Raw genomic sequence first — 16,827 nt, 5'->3', positions numbered from 1 at the left:
AAAAGAGGATGGAAGCGGATCCAGAGAAGACGTCTGCTTGCTCCTTAGGGGTCATTCTCAAGAGTGATGAGAGCTGTCAGCAAGAAGGGATTTTGAGAGGCTCCGTGGATGTTTTGAAACAGCTGCGGGAAGAGAGCAAACTGGCAGCGCTTCTTAGAATCAGAAGCACTACTATTTGTGAATGCTTGCTGTTTCAGGTGTGATATCTCATGTGATCCTCAGAGTAACCTCTGCGGTGCCGGTATCTTCACGACCAGAGGAGCAACAGAAGCTCACGGTGGCTGAGTGATCTGTACAAACCCACGCAGGTAACAAGCGACTGGGGCCCCAACGCCTCGTTGCTACCGCGTTTCAGCCTCCACGCATGCGCCCTGGAGCACTCCTGGCACCGCGGGTCACATTATCCGGGGCCATGGAAGAGACCATGGCCTCTAAAGGAGGGAGGGTGGCCTGGGGTGGTGGGGCGGAGTCTGCATCGTTAAATGGGCTGGAAGTTCCCGTGAGTCTTTGCCAGCATTACCCTCCCTCTTGTGAAGAATGGAATATTCCGACTCCTTAAAGGCAAGGCACGCAGCTAAAGCGACCTTTCCCTTAGAGTCGCTATGGAGGTAAGCGGGTTTTGTAATTTAGCTTAGTAGCTGGTGGCAAGGGCAAATGAGCTAGAAGCTTCCTAGTTTCTGCAAAGAAGGTTTCGGGAGGCTTATGTGGGGAGTGGAGGGCGGCTCGGGCTTCGTGGCGGGCGCGTCAGTGGGGGGAGAGTCGCGCAGGGCCGCGGGGGACCGAGGCTCAAGGGCCGCGTGCCTGTTTATCCCGTAGGGCTGCTGCAGTCCCAGGAACCTGAGGTCCCCGAAGGCCGGGCCCCCGCTCCCCGGACCCGCCGTGGGGAGCGCGCCAACCCCGGAGAAGTGGGTAAGTGTGGGTCGGCCTGCACGTGAGCGCGCTTCGCGGGTGAGGTTGGTAATGGGGGCCACGAGGAGAACTTGGCCGACTGTCCCGATGATAATGAGATTAGGAAGTGCGGCCAGAATCGACAACTGACGGTTTTTATGCCTGTCTGACCGCAGTCGCTGAAACCTCGACAGGGTGATTGAACATCACCGCCAGAACTTGGCCCTTAACACGCGTCGCCCTCCATGTGCCAGCCGGGAGCAGGATCCCTCCCTAAGGTAGGACCTAGTCCGGGCGGGGTTGGAGCTATAATTTGGAACGTTTTGGTTGCTCAAATGCAGTGGAATTGGCTGATAGTTTACAGTTGTAAAGTTTGTGCATTGGACACCGCACCATCACAGTGTGTTGCTGAGAACAGCCAACGGCCTGGTTGTTTGTGGAGCAATTACGGCTTGTTTCCGGGTGGTGTCCAGGTTTCTGGGGTGGTACTGGGGAGTGGGGAGGTGCTTGACTGCTCTGATGAAATCACTTATAGGAAGTGCCGTCAGAAGCGATAACTGACGATAATAGTTCCTGGCTGACTGCAGTCAACAAGTCCTCCCCAGCTGCCGGTGTCCTGGCGGATCTTGGTTTGAGCAGTGACCTTTATTTTCTGTATTCACCCAGGTTGCCAGTTAGCGTGCGATCGTAGCAGCTGAGGATTCGAGCGATGAGTGGCCTGCCTTGAGGTGAGTTTTGATCTCTGGAGAAGTTTAGTGGTTGAGTGAGCCTCCCTGTTACATTAGGTGAAGTTCCTGTTAGTGGGAATTTTATCTGGTTAACCTAGTCCCTTGTATCCGTGTAGCCCTTGACCCTTATTGGCAACATCTCTGAGATCCTGATTATGGTTCATAGTGGTCGTGGAGCTGAGTGCAGAGGAAACCCAGGAGTTTCCTTTTTATCTCACTGCTGTATAATCCTGAGCAAATCGCCTATTTGCTGAGATTGATTGTTTTCCTCGTCCTTTAAAATGGCACCTTTAGGTTTGGGATCTTTAAAATGATGTGACTAGGGGCACCTGGGTGGCTCAGTCATTTAAACACCTGACTTGGCCTCAGGTCATGATCTCGCAGTTCATGAGTTCCAGCCCTGCATTGGGCTCTGTGCTGACAGGTCAGAACCTAGAGCCTGCTTCAGATTCTGTCTCCCTCTTTCTGCCCCCCCCCTGCCCCAGCTTGCTCTCTATCTTTAAAACTAAGTATTTTTAAAAACTGATGTGACTTAAGTGGAGGTTACGATATCCAAAGAAGCCACTTAAAACTTCTAGACTTCTGTGGTTTAATTTACAAAAAAGCATCTCCAGAATGTTTCCAAGACTTCTATTACGATGAACTTGGGAGCTGTAGTTGAGGCTATCCTGATAAGACCTACCTGTTTTGTCTTTGGTGTCTGCTGCCTGTCTAGGGGTGCCTGAATTGCCCCAGGTTTTGAGTGCTGGGTTGTCGAAAATCAGTGATCAGCAGTGTGGAGTTGAAGCCGGTGGTGCCACAGCTCAGCCCAAGTAGAGGTAAGCTTTTGTCTGGACAAGGGCCCCCTCCCCCTCCTTGGTAGAATGAATAAGCTAATTTTGTGTAAACTGATACTCAGAAAAAGGGTATCAAATGATGAAATCACCTAAAAATAGCTGGAATTACCGGCAGATTGTGTAGTGTTGAACTTGTGGTTTTCTGAAGATACCTGTGTATGCTATGAGTAACCGTTGGTCGGAGTAGAGAGTGAGACTGATACTTAGTGTCTTTGCAGGCTATCTTCCCAGAGAATGGTCAGCCATGTGAGGACCAGTGACCACCATCAGCTTGGACTGAAAACCTAGACTTCAGTAGTTGGTGTGGAAACAGTACTTACCTGAGGCTGAGATTCAGAGCCCATTCCGTTACCAGCAGTAGAACCAACAAATGTGTTTTTCTAAGATAGGTCACTGTTGGTTTTCTAGTGTTACAAATACATTTCTAGTTCTCCCTTGCCCAAAGAGCTTTCTGCGCTTTTTAATTTTGTATAAATTCTGTTGGGTGAGGGTCTGAGTTCTTAAGCTTAAAGCTTATTTCTTCCTGAAATTAGCATTTCCATGCAATTACAATAAACCAGTACTACAATAAAGGATGGTTTTTAGTATTGATTCTTAAAAATGTATTTGGAGAAAAGTTTGATTACTGCTGTTAGATACGAGCAGTCCAGGTATTGGCATTTGTCAACATCTGTATGGTCCGGCCTAAGCTGTTCTCCTGTAACAACTTCAGACTTTAAGGGTGAAAGTTCCAAAGCATTTAAGGCATCCACACCTTTGATTCCAGTCTGTTGCCCTTGGGCCACGTCCTTTTGCATAGCCTCCACCTCCTGAAATTATGCTTAGTCCAACCCTTGAGCAGTGGCAGGCAAGGTGCCATAGTCTGGTTCTTGACCTAGCGCCCGTCTTGCTGCCTTCCTGAATTGGAATCTTGCCTGTCAACGAGGCTGGAGGCCTGTCAGGCCGTGCTTCCCAGCTGTCTGCCATTTGCCTGAGCAGTCTGGTCACCATCTATGGGCTTTTTTCAGCTTAAAAGGGCTGTTTTCCAATCTCCCTGGACTTGAAGTCTATGCCTTGGGTCTAGGCTTATTGTGCCTAGAAGGCTTGTAGGCCTTGAGTAAGAAGAGAGGGTGAAAAAAACCTTTCTTCCTCTCCTTGGGAACCTCTACTCTGCCAAGAGTTTGAAGTTTAATCTCATGGTCTTGGGTTTTTTTAAGGAGCCCTCCATAGGAGGTTTTGGGAGTGTGCTCCATATCACGAATTACTTTGGGGACTTTGAGAAATTCTGAGAAAGACCCTTAAGATCCTTTTAAAGGGACAGTACTCTGGCTTGCACACTAGCAACACTGAACCCTAGCGAAGGGCTGGTAGACTTTGGCTTGGGGCAGCGGTTATGGTGTAGGGTTTCTGGGTGGGCCTTTTTATGCATGCCGGTATTTGTAGGCATTCTGGGATGCTCTTGAAGGGTATGGGGTAGCTGGGCCTGGGGTGGGGCCCTGGAATCCCAGGTGGAGGTGCGGGCTTCAGAAATGGGGGCGGAGACTGGGAGTGGTTCCTCAGAGCCCCCAGGGCTTTACAGGGAGGAGGTAGAACCTACTGGAGTCAGGATGGAGACTAGGCTCTTGGAGTCTCTGGGCAGCCAGTGCCCCAACCCCCCACCTTCAGGTATGAGGGTAAAGATTCCAACCTGCCTTGAGCGGGGGCACACATCTGGGCTATCAGGGTAGCATCTGGCTGGAGTTTGCTTCCCAGAATAGGAAAAAAATTCTCTATCAGGAAATAGGAAGTTAGATGTAGGGCCAGAACTGCACTCCGTTCCTGGGGGGGAGTTCTTACATTAGGTCAAGCTTTCCGCATCTCCAAACAGACTGCTCCCACAAATCTGCCTCTCGAGCCAAGGATGATTTCTCAGGAGCAGAGGAGATTAGCAAGGGGGCAGTGGAGACCGAAGAGAAGTGTTACACAACCCCCTTTCAGATGCTACAGTTTGGCTCCCGTGGCTGGGGCTGCCCTGGCCAATTTTGGGGGACAGCCTGAGGCCCCTAGTGGGGCCCCCTAGCCTGCCTCAGTCATCTTACTCCACCAGGACTCCCTGGGGAGGCCCCCCTACGTCTTGTGTCATGTCTGAACTCTGCCTATGTTCTCCCTGCCCTCATGGTCTTCAGCAGGATCCTGAGGGCCGCCTCCAGGGTCCTCCTGGCCCACCGGCCCATCCCGGGCCTCCTCCCCACTGCCCGGGCCCTCGCCCAGCTCCAGGATGGTGGGTAGGTGGCCCTGCTTCGGGGATCGCTTGCGCAAGCTGAGCAGGAAGGGCTGGGGCAACGAGAAGATGTCCACGTTGTTGCCCAGGTCGATCCACGTGACGTTGGGGAACTTGCTGGGGTCCTTGAGGGTGTCCGTGAGGTCACGCAGCAGGGCCCGCGTCAGCCGGTTGCCGTTGAGTGCCAGCGTGGCGAGGCGGGGCAGGGCGCTGAGCGCCGGCAGCAGCTGCCGGACCATGTCGTCCGTGAGGCCGGTGAAGCCCAGCTCCACGCTGTCCACCTGTTCCCCGCAGCGCTGCAGGTAGCTGGTCACCCGCTCCAGGTCCCGCGAGGTCAGCGGGATGCCCGACAGGTCCACCGTGTTGTCCGGAGGGCTCCCAGCCAGGACAGCCTTGAGGCTGAAGGGGAGAAGGCACAAGCGACGTTCAAGCAGGGGGCCTTTTCCCCGGGGGCAGCAGTGGCCGCCACCACGGGGCCACCTTCTGCTCTGCAATGCCAGGGATGGGAGAGACCAGGCCCTCTGGTCCCCGTGGTACTACCTCACATCTCAGCCTGGCTGGGCCCGGCTGTCCAGAGCTTGAGGGGCCACAAGGGAAAGAAAGGCCCAGATGTTTCTGCAGTGACTAAGGGTACGTTCTGGGTACCCATAGTGCCTGCGTTTGCATCTTCACTCTTTCTTTCTTCCTATGCGTGTGATCTTTAGTCACATGACCTCTGACCCTGTGCCTCAGTTTCACCTGAACAGATGGAGCTAATCGCATACCACAGAGTTGTTCATGAAATAAGGTCCTAGGCACAAAGCATTTAGGACAATGCCTTGTCCATGTGAGTTATGAAGAAGTATTTGCTGCTGTCATTACTTGGACTGAGCTTCCTGCGTCCCCAAGAGTGCCACAAAGTCTCCTGAGGCCTCTCTTGCAGGATAATCTTGCCCACCAGATGGGGGAATCCTTAGGGAGAGCCCTGTAGGACCACAGGCAGGGGTGGGGTGCAGGGGCTCTGGGCTTGGGGGGCAGGTAGCTGCCAACTCCTGGAGGCTCAGTGCTCTGCACCCCCACCCACTCTCCCATCTGCTACTCCTCGCTCTTCCTGCTCCTCGTTCTGTGGCCAGAGCTCCCCATTTCCAGGCACCACATGAGCCCCAGGGCTCCCCATTTCCAGGCACCACATGAGCCCCAGGGCTCCAGCCGTGGGAAGGAGAGGAAGGTGGAGGGGGCTCGGCCTGTTTGAAGAGCATATGTTAATAGCAGCAGCCCAAAGATGGCAGCTTGGACAGAAGTCTCTATTCTTGGGATCTGAAGCCGGAAGGCTCCTAGCAGCTGGGTGATCGTGGCCAGTCAAATGGCGACAGTAACATCCCCTACCTCGTTCAATCCTTCAGCAAGTGTTTGTTTAATTCCCACTACATGCCAGGCACTGTCCTAGGCACTGGGGTCACAGTAGTGGACAAGATGGACAAGATCCCTGTTTTCACTCTACTGCGGGGGGGGGGGGGGGAGGGTGGGACAGACAACAAAGGAGATTGAAGTGAGAGGAGCCTGGACCCGGCTGCTCAGGGAAGCCTCTGAGGACTTAATTTGAGCTGACATTTAAAGAAGTGGGCCATCAGAAGAGTCTGGTAAAAGTTCCAGCAGAGTGGGTACATGCAAAGGCCCTGAGGCTGGGAAGAGTTGGTGTCTGTGAGCCAGCAGGAAGGCCGCCTTGTTTGCGGTGAGGGGAAGTGAGAGGCCACGGAGGAGCGGAGGGCCCATCATGGAGGGCCCTGTTTAGACTCAAGTGTGATGGGAAGCTGCCTGAGGGGAGCGAAGCTGTTGAAATGAAGAATGGGCTGAGCACACGTGTGTGTTGGGGAGACAGGAGAGGAGGCGCCTGGATTCCAGCAGAGCTCGCATTTCTAGCTTTTCAATCCCAAAGACCTAGCTCACAGACTCCGCATGGCATTGCAGATTCCACGGGTCTTCCCGTCCTGCTCTGTCCCCCTGACCTCAGCCCAGTTGAGGGCTTGCTTCGTGAGAGCCTCACACTGTTCCTTCAGGATCTGGCTCCTCTCCTGGCTTTGGAGCGGGGGAGTCCAGAAGGGAAAGAGGAACCAGAGTTCTTGTGGGTGAGGGAGGGCAGTCCTGCCCCTACCCAGTCTAGGGGAAGGACACAAGCCACTCTGCCCCGGGGTCATTTACAAGGAAGGCAGGGGCGCTCTCTCCAGAAAGCCTTCCAGGCTCCCCTTTACTTGGCTTCCTATGGTGCTACCTGTCTCGGTCCACAGGTTCTGTGTCCCAGCTTCCCCGAACCCCCCAATCTTTAGAAGGTCCAAAACCCCTTGAGGGTTCCCATTGCTGTGTGGGCCAGGGGCACTGCTGGGGTCTGGATCTCCCTAGGAGCCATCCAGGAGAACCGGGGGGGATCCAGTGGGAGTGCCCATGATGAGGGAGCTTGGGGCAAGTTGAGGGCAAAATACAGTCTGGCACACCCCCACGCCCCTGCAGGTGGCATCTACGTGATATTCCTCGGACACTCCTGGCTACCCAAGAACAAAGGAAAGGGGGTTGAAGTGCTCGCCATGGTGATGTGGGAAACTAAGGCAAATGAAAAATTACTCCCTTACTGCCTACAGCCCATTGACAAGTCCTTGGCACAGGCAGAGTGACCGTCCTCTGGGAGCTCAGCTGCCTCGATGATGACACTTTGCTAGGGGCAAAAGAGAACCTTAGCTTAACTTGTCCCAACCTCGAGGACCCTGTAAGTCTACTTCCTTTATCTCAACTCCCCCAAGATACATGCTGGCCATCATACTCCAAGCTTATGGCTCCTGATACACATCTAAAGGGTCTCGTGGCTGAGGTTTTATTAAATGGTAATAAATGGCCTTTCCCTAGCAACAGCTAGCCCCTCAAGGTGCTGGAAACCTTGCTTCCAAAATTCCTTAGAGACTTACTCTATCCCCGACCCCCTCCCAACCTGAGGTATATAATGAGTTACCCCTCACGACCCCAATGCAGCTTTTCCTGCCCGTGGGTCCTGTCCCCGTGCTTTAATAAAATCACCTTTTTTTGCACCAAAGACGTCTTCAAGAATTCTTTCTTGGCCGTCTGCTCTGGACCACCCCACCATCACCCCAAAACCTCATCACCCATATTCCCCACACCAGGAATGAGAAACTCCTCCCGTCGGCCTCCCCACCCACCCCTTCTGAATGGGCCCACACTCCCCAGTTCCCCATCCACAGACAGGGGTCCCGCCTGCAGCTCCCCTCATGGCTCTTGCCCTTGTGGAATGCCCTCCTTCAGTCTCCCCTCCTTCGGGCACCTTCCAAGACCACCCCTCTGGTCTCAGCTCCTCCCTTCACCCCCCCGGGGGAGGGAGTGTGGTATAACACCCGGCCTGGCATGGGTTCACTTTGGGCTACTCTGGAGGGGGAGGGGAGGCTGGGCAGGGGGCAGGGCAGCTCCACCTCAGGTGACGGAGACTCACCAGGCCTGTGGCTTCCTCTTCACCAGCCCCCGGTGCCGCCTCCACTGCGAGTGGGGGCTGAGGTGGTAAGTCAGCTGCCTGCACAGCTTCTCCGTGGCGCCCAACGCGTCGCCTTCCTGCAGAGACGACCACAGGCAGGGGGTCCCTGAGGGGCAGGAACAGGCAGAGGGGCCCAGGCCCTCACCTCCAGCTTCCCGTCTCCACTGGAGGAGCACGACGCCCCCGGGCTGCTCACAGAGGCCTGTCCTGCCGGCTCACGGTGGGACCCCCTTAGTAGAGGGCAATGGCTGCCAACGGATCTGCCTCATGTTCTCTTTTCTGTGAATTCGTTGCTGTCGTGGCAAAATCGAGATTTACAGAGACCTCTGAATTCCAGACAACCTGACCGTTGACCAGAGCTGAGTGCTGGCTGACCCCTTAGCCAGTATTCACCCTGGTCTCTGCCTCCCCCCAATGTCCAGGGCCTTTCTGCTCACTCATTTGCTCAACGAATATTGACTGGGCACCCCCTCTAGGTGACAGGGACTTGTTCTAGGAGCCGGGGATGCAACCGTGAACAGATGGTCCCGTACTGGTCTTTCACATAGTAAAGACGAAAGGGAAATGCTTTTGTGGTGCCTCAGGGGGAAAAATGTCAAAAGTGGGAAAATAAAAGTATGGGGAGGCCAAGTCCTTTCCCAGCCCACTTCATTCATCTACTCTCATCTATGTGGACAATCAGCATTTTTTTTTTTTTTTTTTTTTTTTTTTGGTAAGTAAGCTCTACACCCAACGTGGGGCTTGAACTCACGACCTCGAGAACAAACGTCGCATGTTCTACGGACTGAGCCAGGCACTGCAGGCCCGTCCCGTCAGCAGTTTGGAGTTTGAAATAACTGTCCTGAATTGTGTCCCGACGAAAGTTCTTAAATTTGGGTCCTAATCGCAGGTACCTCGGAATGTGGCTGTATGTGCAGAGTAATTAAGGTCAAATGCGGTCATTGGGGGTGGGCCCTAAGCCAGTATGACCGGTGTCCAAATGAAAAGAGCCTGGGACACAGACATGCACAGAGGAAAAGACCATGTGAGGACACAGGGAGAAGATGGCCATCTCTAGGCCAAGGGGAGGACTCAAGAGATCAACCTTGCCAACATCTTGACCTTGGACTTCCAGCTATCAGAGCTATGCGAAAATAAATCTCTGCCGTTTAAGTGGTATTTTGTTATGGAGGGCCTAGTGAACTTACACTGGGCTCCAGGGGGCATCAGAGAGATGCTAGAGAGACGCCAGCTCTGTCCCAAGGGACGTCAACCCCACAGACGGTCACCAAGCCCTGGGGGAGGGAGGGCCACGAGGGCGGGCTCTTGCCAGGTGGCCCAGTGCTAAAAGCTGAGAGCCAGCAAGTGCTGGGGCTCAGATGCAAACCCACGTGCGGAGAGCAACATGTATGTGGTGAGGTTCAACCATGAACCTGTGACCAGCGCTCAGCAGAGTGCCCGGCGCTCAGTAAAGGCCAACTTGATAGCCTGTGACCATTGTCACTCTGCTAACGGAGAAGCAGCGTATTGAGTCGTTAAGAGCACAGACTCAGAGCCAAACCCGGTGGATCTTCCCCCTCGTTTTGGTACCCCCTCTGTGACCTCAGGAAGTCACTTGACTGTGAAGGGATAACAAACCAGAGTCGCGGGGCATTTTGTGAGGATGAAAACAGTTACAACTTGTAGAGTGCTCTGACTGTAGCTCAGCGCGCAACTCTCCAGGAAAGCCCACTGGGTAAATACCGCGCTGTCCTGAGCGGGTAAAGAAGGAGGACTTCCATCCAAGGCTCAGATTTGAGTTTGGCTTTTAAGGGCTGATATGGGTTTGTGATTTTTGCATGGAGAGAGGAAACGAGGCATCCCTGAGTGGGGAGGAAATGGGTGCAAAGGTTTAGGTGTTGGGTGTATTACGGGGGCAGGAGTAGGTGACAACCTGGGGTCCTGTCACTTCTCGCCACCTCCACGGCTGTCACATGGATTACTGCACACAGACATCATGCTAGGACTTTACGGAATCCCCACAACACCCCAGAGCAGAAACACTTTCATTATCCCCATTTTGAAGAGGAAGAAACTGAGGCGCCTGGGTGGCTCAGTCGGTTGAGCGTCTGACTTCGGCTCGGGTCGTGACCTCGCAGTTCACGGATTCGAGCCCCGTGTTGGGCTCTGTGCTGGCAGCTGGGAGCCTGGAGTCTGGAGCCTGCTTTGGATTCTGTGTCTTCCTCTCTCTTTGCCTCTCCCCCATTCACACCCTGTCTCTCTCTCTCTCAAAAAAATATATAATTAATTAAAGAGGAAGAAACTGAGGCCTACAGAGCAGGGCTGGGGCTGATGGGAAGGCAAGAGAAGACCTTGAGGGCAGGAGACGAGAGAGCGAAGAGGCAGGAAAAGGGGGTGTTGAGTGTCCAAAGAGGCGAGGCATCCGAATGGGGATCCGGGAGACACAGGCTCGAGGGTGAATGCAGTCAGTTTAGACAGCACCTCTGGTCTCTGGTTCTCCAAGAACCTCACTTCCTACTGCCCACGCCTTCTGATAAACAAATGTCACCTGTCACTTCAGGCGATTACACGTGCAAACCCCTGGACTGCACGTTCTGATTCCTAGACTTAGTCTCTTGCTGAACCTCGTCATATGGGTGTGTTGGGAAGGGCTGAAAGTGACGGGGGCCGCCACGCTTGCCTGACCTGGCACGGGGCGGAGAGGGTGTGGGCTGGGAGGCGATGAGGACGGGTCCGGGCTTTGGGCTGGGGAGCTGGGTGGAAGGCAAGGGGCTCCAGGGGAGAAGGGACAGAAAGGCAGGGCGGGGTTGGTGTCCAGCTCATTTGGAGCCACGTGAAGGATCTCCTGGAAGATGCTACTGGAATTACGAGGCTGGGGCTCAAGGCACATTCATCACATTCATCAGCCTCTGATGACACCCTCCCCCTCGGCCCCCCGGCCATGGAATGAGCTAAGGGGGAGGACACACTGGACACAAAGGGATGGAGAAGGCACAGTGTAGCCCTGAGCGCCAAGGAAAAGGGAAGAGTCTGCAGGACTCCAGTGAGGAGGCCTCGGCCAGAAGAGGCTCAGGGAGGGGCACCTGGGTGGCTCAGTCGGTTAAGTGTCCAACTTCGGCTCAGGTCATGATCTCGTGGTTCATGAGTTCGAGCCCCACATCGGGCTCTGTGCTGACAGTTCAGAGCCCGGGGCCTGCTTCAGATTCTGTGTCTCCCTCTCTCTCTGCCTCTCCCTCACTCGTGCTGTCTCTCTCTCTCTCAAATATAAATAAAAATAATAAAAATAAAAAATAAAAATCCCTGCTGCCTGTGGCCAACCCCAGCATGGGTCTGCAGCTTGCGTGCGGGGCTTGTTTCAAAGCTCCGCAGGTGATTCCCCTGTGTCGCCAAGGTGGAGAAGCACCAGTTCAAACGCTTCAAAGACAAGACGGACCAAGTGCGTGAGACTGGGTGGTCCGCCCGGCTTCACTCCTGGGACCACTCCGGGGAAAGAACATCGCCACCCTCCCACGGCACCTGCACCAAAGCTGAGAACCGAGCTCCTCAGCTTGGGCTCCTCCTCCAACCACTTCCCAGGGTTGCCAAAATCCGGGGTCATCCTCTGGATCTGAGCGGCTGGGCCTTGGAAGGAAGAAACAAAGAGAGGAAAAGGCGGCAAAGCAGCCGCCGCAGTGCGCGGACAGGGCCACAAGGGGGCAGCCGCGTGCAAGGCGCGGCAACGCGTGGACTGTGCGCGGCCGCTCCCCCACCTGGGAGACTGAGCAAGCCTGATTCCTCACCAACAAGGACAATGGATACGGTCACCTCACCGCTGATCGGAGACTCAGCGCGAGCTAGTGTCCTTCCAGAAGTGAGAGCTCCCCTCCACTATGTAGTTTGTCTGGACTACATACACAACAGCCAACATTTGCTGCGCATCTACTGGTCGGCGTCGCCCCTGCATTGCATGCACGACCTCGTCACAATGCAGTTAACTCGCAACCATCCCCTGAAACGGGCGCTATTATCCCCACTTTACAGACGAGAACTGAAGCTTACGGAAGTGGAATAGACTGGCAAGCCCCACAGCTTGTAAGATGGAATGGGGACTCCAAGTTCGCCTCTGAGGCTGGCATCCTTTCCGACCTGCCATCCCGCGCTGCGCTCTGCGCTGCCCTCCCGGGGATACGCCTTTAGCTTTCGGTGGGTTCAAGGTGTTTCTCTCATTTGCACCCACAAAAGCCGCCTTAAGCAAGCCCATCTAGTTTTCCCCCAGCTCTGTCCATTTTCGAAGGCCCCTCCCGGCCTCCCTCCTGCGGAGAACAGGACAAAGCAAGGGCTGGCCCCGAGTTGGAGGAGTCAGGAGAGGGTGGGGAAGGGAGAGGACGCAAGGAGAGGGAGGCGGCAAAGGAGGAGGAGGAAGTGCCGTTTCTGCGTGGTTTCCAGAAACAGCCGCCTCTCGGTACAGAGCAGCCACGCGCCCCTTGTGCAACCTCGACCGAGGAGTTTGAACACCGGCGCCGCAAAGGAACGGGGTCCGCGCACCCTGCACCCAGCAATGCGCGCTCTGCAGAGCGCGCTCTGCTCGCCAAAGTGGTGAGGCCCAGCAGCCCCTTTGTGCAACCAGACCCCATCCCGGGCCGCAGCTGATTGGCCCAGAAGCGGGCACTAGCAGACCGCAGCCAACCAGCCGTGTCCTGGGGACGAGACACACCCCCGTCTCCTCCCCGGGCTGGACGCTCCCCCCTCCCCCCCCCCCCACCTCCAGGAGTAAACCCGGAGCCCCGGGAATGGAGAGGGAGGACGGGGTGAGCAGAGAGGCGGGACGGAGAGATGTCTGCCCTGCACTATAGTTCTAGCCCCGCCTTCCAAGCGTGGCTGTCTTTGGGCCCCACAAGACAGCTGGATAAATTCTCTTCTTAGCCTGAGGCAGCGTGAGTGGGCTTCTGTTACTTGCGACAGTCCTAACCCACGCCCGAGGCTCAAAGGCGGTTTGTGGAATCAATTCTGCAGTCCTTCCTCCCACCCATGGAAAAGGAAGAAGAAAGGAGAGGGACATGGTGCAAGCCAGAGGGGACCGGGCACTGCAGGGTGGGGTGCGGGTCCCGCAGTGCCTCTTCCGGCCTGACCATTGCCTCTGACCCGGGCCCTGGGGAAGAACCTGACGGCCTCTCACTGGCTTGTCAGGAAAGATGCTTACGGCCGACCGCAGTCCCCTCCAGGAGGGGGTCCCAGCATCCGGACACTGCCCCACCTCCCTACTGTCAGATGGTGGCTCCCACCTGCCATCCCGGCTGCCCCAGGCACCTTTGTGTGCTCCCGCAGGCCCCAAACCAGCACAGCCCCCCACTACTACAGCCCCAAGGCTTCCCTCACTCATTCACAAATTCATTCATCAGATATCGACTGTCCTTCCTACCGCGCGCTGGATGCTGCTCCAGATACCGAGTTCTCCTGGGTTTTCTCTTTACTCCCTTCCTGGAGTCCATTGTCTGCTCTTCTCGGTGCCTGGAAGGCTGAGCCTAGAGACAGCATCACTGACCCTCTTGCCCCGGCTTCCAGTCAGGTTCAGCTAATGAGAGCGATTGGAGCGAGATCAGAGGACAGGAGGAAAGGCCCTTCTCTTCTCATTCCCTTCTTGTTTCAGCCTGTGTGGTAGTCAGCCTCCAAGATGGCCCCCACCACCCATCCTGGCCTCCTGTAATAGCCCCCTTTCGTAGTCTCCTTCCACACGGCATCAGGGCTGACCTGAGCGGTCCATAGAATGTGGCTGGGTCATAAGAGATATTGTGGTGTCTGCCTTGCTCTTTATTGGATCACCTGCTCAGGGATAAGCCAGCGGCTGTGATGTGAGGAAGTTCAAGAGGTCCTATGGAGAGGCCCGTGTGGCAAGGAGCTGGGGGCTCCCGCCAACAGCCAAGGGATGTGCCATCCGGGAAGGGGGTCTGCCAATCTAGAACCACTGATACTCTCTGTCCCTGTCTCAAAATAAATAAATAAATAAAAATACTGCATGGTTCTAGAAGCAGGGTTCTGGCTCCCATGTCATGGCTTGCACCCACGGCCCTTTCTGGTAACAGCTTCCCACTGCTGCTCATCTTCGGGTGTCTCAACATCCCCTGTTGGCTTCCGTGTGGCCTGCTTCTCCCCGGGGCCCTGCCTGGCGCAAGAAGTAACGGCGAACGAGACGGATGCCACCTCTTGCCCGTTCGGAATTGACATTCTGGTGGGGAAGGCGGGCAGTAGGTCAGCTCACCAGTAAGCAAGCCGGAGAACTTCGGAGACCCGCGAGTGAAGTAACGCAATACACAGCGCAAAGGCTGGCCGGGACGACTCTGCGAGCTAAGCTGGTGGTCAAAGGTGGCCCTGGAGAGGACACAGTCGGGCTGAGTCTGAACGGAGGAGAGGGCAGACCAGCCAGAGAGGGCAGGTGTGGCCATAGGCAGGAGCAGGGTCCCTAAGGTCAGGAAGGATCTGGATGCTCTGGGCACAGGCAGGAGGGCCACGTGGCTGGAGCAGAATGAGCAGGGCGGACAGGGAAATAAGAAATGATACAGGAGATGCAGGCAGGGGCAAATAAAGAGTTTGGTTTCAGCCTACAACGCGACGCCACAATGGAAGGTATCTCAGGGAGGCGCACGTGTGATCCAGGGCCCCTTGCGGATGAGTCTCTGGCTGTTCCCAGAGCATAGAGGGCAGGAGGCAGGAGCAGAGGCCCAGAGTCCAGGTGGAGACTCTGACAGCAGCCCTGAGACAGGGGACGCGGGGACCAGGAGGGCCTTGGAGAGACCCCAACCATTAGGGAATCAGGGCTGTTGGAACTTGCTGGCTGTGGCGGGCAACATGGCTGTTCCATCCCAAACGCCCTTGGATCCACGTTTCCCAATTTTGTGCTTCTGTCTGGACGGCCCAGGCGAGCCAGTGAGACAGATGTGCCTGGGAGCTTACGTCCCAGGGGAGCCCATCTATGGTTCGAGCCCCGGGGTCCTGAAGGGACCAGGCCAAAGCCACCTGCCCTCCTCAGGACGGAGCCTGGGTTGGCCTGGCTTCCCTGGGACACCTCCTTAACAGATCGCTGTCCACACACCCTCATTTTAGTGTCTGCGTGTGGGGAACCCCACTGTAGACACGATGGGATAGATGTGCGGGGCTGGAGCTGGGGCCCAGGGAAGGAAAGAGCCTCAAATTTCCCACTAAGTGATCTGTGCTCACAGTGGGGGAGGGGTGGTGACTCACGGGCTCCAGGGCACAAATGTCCAAGAGGTGGGTGACTTTTGAGTCTGAAACTGGGCTGTGGATTAATCAGCACACAGTCGGGCGGGATGGGGTTCTGCCCGTCCCCTTCCGCCTCGGGACAGGCACAGACCCACCCCTTTGCCAGGGCCCAGGCCCACCTCCAGCTGGGACACAGGTCAAGAAAATGGATGGGACTAATTCAAGGGGGTCATCTTAGTGGTGGGAAGGGTTATTTGTCTGGTGGATGCTCCACCAAGACGGGACCAGGAAGGGTTGCTTCCTTTGTCCCATCTCACAATTGAGGGAGACGCCCCCTCATAGTTGATGGTCTTGACATCTCTGTCTATAACCTTAAGGCTCACACTTGAGTGAAAGAGCTAAGAATGGGAGGTCCTGGCCAGCCCCAAGGCAGTCATGTATTGGGGGTGGGCCTGGGGGCTGCCCTTACCACCAGCCTCGGGGCCCTGGAGTTGGGACCGCCCATCTCGGCCTCCACCCCAACCGGAAGAGTCCTTCGGAAGGGCTTCTCCTGCCACGTGGCCTTAGATATGGGCAGGGCAACCTGCCAGGCTCCCGGGCCTCCGACAGGGCTGACGCCACCGGCTGGCTCTCGGAAATCCGGAAATCAGAAGCCAGACCCTTGTTCTCCAAGACTCTGAGGCCACTGCCGGCCTCCGTGCCCCACAACTGATGTGCTGGGCCCGAGCACCCTGCTTGGCACATGATTGGTGCTCGATGACTGAATTATACCTTAGCTTCTGCGTACAGGGGCTCCTCCATGCCAGACACACAGCGTCCTTCTCAAGAATCATTTCTCCGACGGGTCCACAGGAGACGGTGTTGTTATCCCCCTTTGGAGCGGAGGAAGATGAAGTTCAGGGGTGCCTGGGCGGCTCAGTTGGTTAAGCGCCAACTCTTGGTTTCCGCTCAGGTCATGACCTCACAGTTCGTGAGTTCGAGCTCCACGTCGGACTCTGCGCTGTCAGCCCAGAGCCTGCTTGGGATTCTCTCTCTCCCTCTCTCTGTCTCTCCCCCACTCTCTCTCTCAAAATAAATAAATAAATAACCTTAAAAAAGAAGAAGAAGAAGAAGAAGAGGCCAGAGAGCTGGCTAGTTCTTTTTCTTTCTGCCACGTGAGGCCACAGCAAGAAGGTGGCTGTCTGCAAACCCAGAGCAGGGCTCTCATCGGAACCCGACCATGCTGGGCACCCTGATCTTGGGCTTCCGGTTTCCAGAACTGTGAGCAACACATTTCTGTTGTTTATAAGCCACGCGGTCAGTGGTAACGTGTTGTAGCGGCCTGAGCTAAGACAACAACAGGGCCCTGTGGTCGCCGCCCAGACGGAAGGGATGGAACTCAGCACAGAATCCCTTGGGCCACCTCTCCTTCCCGCCCCGTCCAGTCTCCTGAGGTCCGGCATGGGTGGGCAGGGA

The 16,827-nt window shown here is 55.7% G+C and overlaps 1 protein-coding gene, 1 long non-coding RNA gene and 3 other non-coding genes across 5 annotated transcripts in view; 4 read left to right on the top strand and 1 right to left on the bottom strand.

Moving 5' to 3' along the window:
• The first annotated feature begins 554 nt into the window (after nt 1–554).
• LOC123603059 lies at nt 555–3,024 on the top strand. The gene is made up of 6 exons (XR_006714713.1): nt 555–608; nt 817–909; nt 1,065–1,166; nt 1,555–1,616; nt 2,332–2,434; nt 2,671–3,024. It is a non-coding gene; the product is annotated as an uncharacterized LOC123603059 (long non-coding RNA).
• LOC123604732 lies at nt 990–1,060 on the top strand. Its single transcript, XR_006715464.1, has one exon. It is a non-coding gene; the product is annotated as a small nucleolar RNA SNORD49 (small nucleolar RNA).
• On the top strand, nt 1,401–1,471 carry LOC123604731. Its single transcript, XR_006715463.1, has one exon. It is a non-coding gene; the product is annotated as a small nucleolar RNA SNORD49 (small nucleolar RNA).
• Nucleotides 2,527–2,600, top strand: LOC123604750. Its single transcript, XR_006715480.1, has one exon. It is a non-coding gene; the product is annotated as a small nucleolar RNA SNORD65 (small nucleolar RNA).
• The window catches only part of LRRC75A (leucine rich repeat containing 75A), a 46,591-nt gene continuing 32,605 nt past the window's right edge, over nt 2,842–16,827 (bottom strand). The window contains exons 3-4 of the mRNA XM_045487463.1: nt 8,161–8,276; nt 2,842–5,090 (exon numbers count right to left, since the gene is read on the bottom strand). Of these exons, the coding sequence (XP_045343419.1) occupies nt 4,550–5,090; nt 8,161–8,276 (657 nt within the window). The 3' untranslated portion in view covers nt 2,842–4,549. The remainder of the gene's footprint in view (nt 5,091–8,160; nt 8,277–16,827) is intronic.

This window comes from Leopardus geoffroyi, chromosome E1 (assembly GCF_018350155.1).
Source record: "Leopardus geoffroyi isolate Oge1 chromosome E1, O.geoffroyi_Oge1_pat1.0, whole genome shotgun sequence".
NCBI classification, from domain to species: Eukaryota; Metazoa; Chordata; class Mammalia; order Carnivora; family Felidae; genus Leopardus; species Leopardus geoffroyi.
Note: the sequence above shows the minus strand (reverse complement) of the source record. Positions and strands in the feature narration are given on the sequence as shown.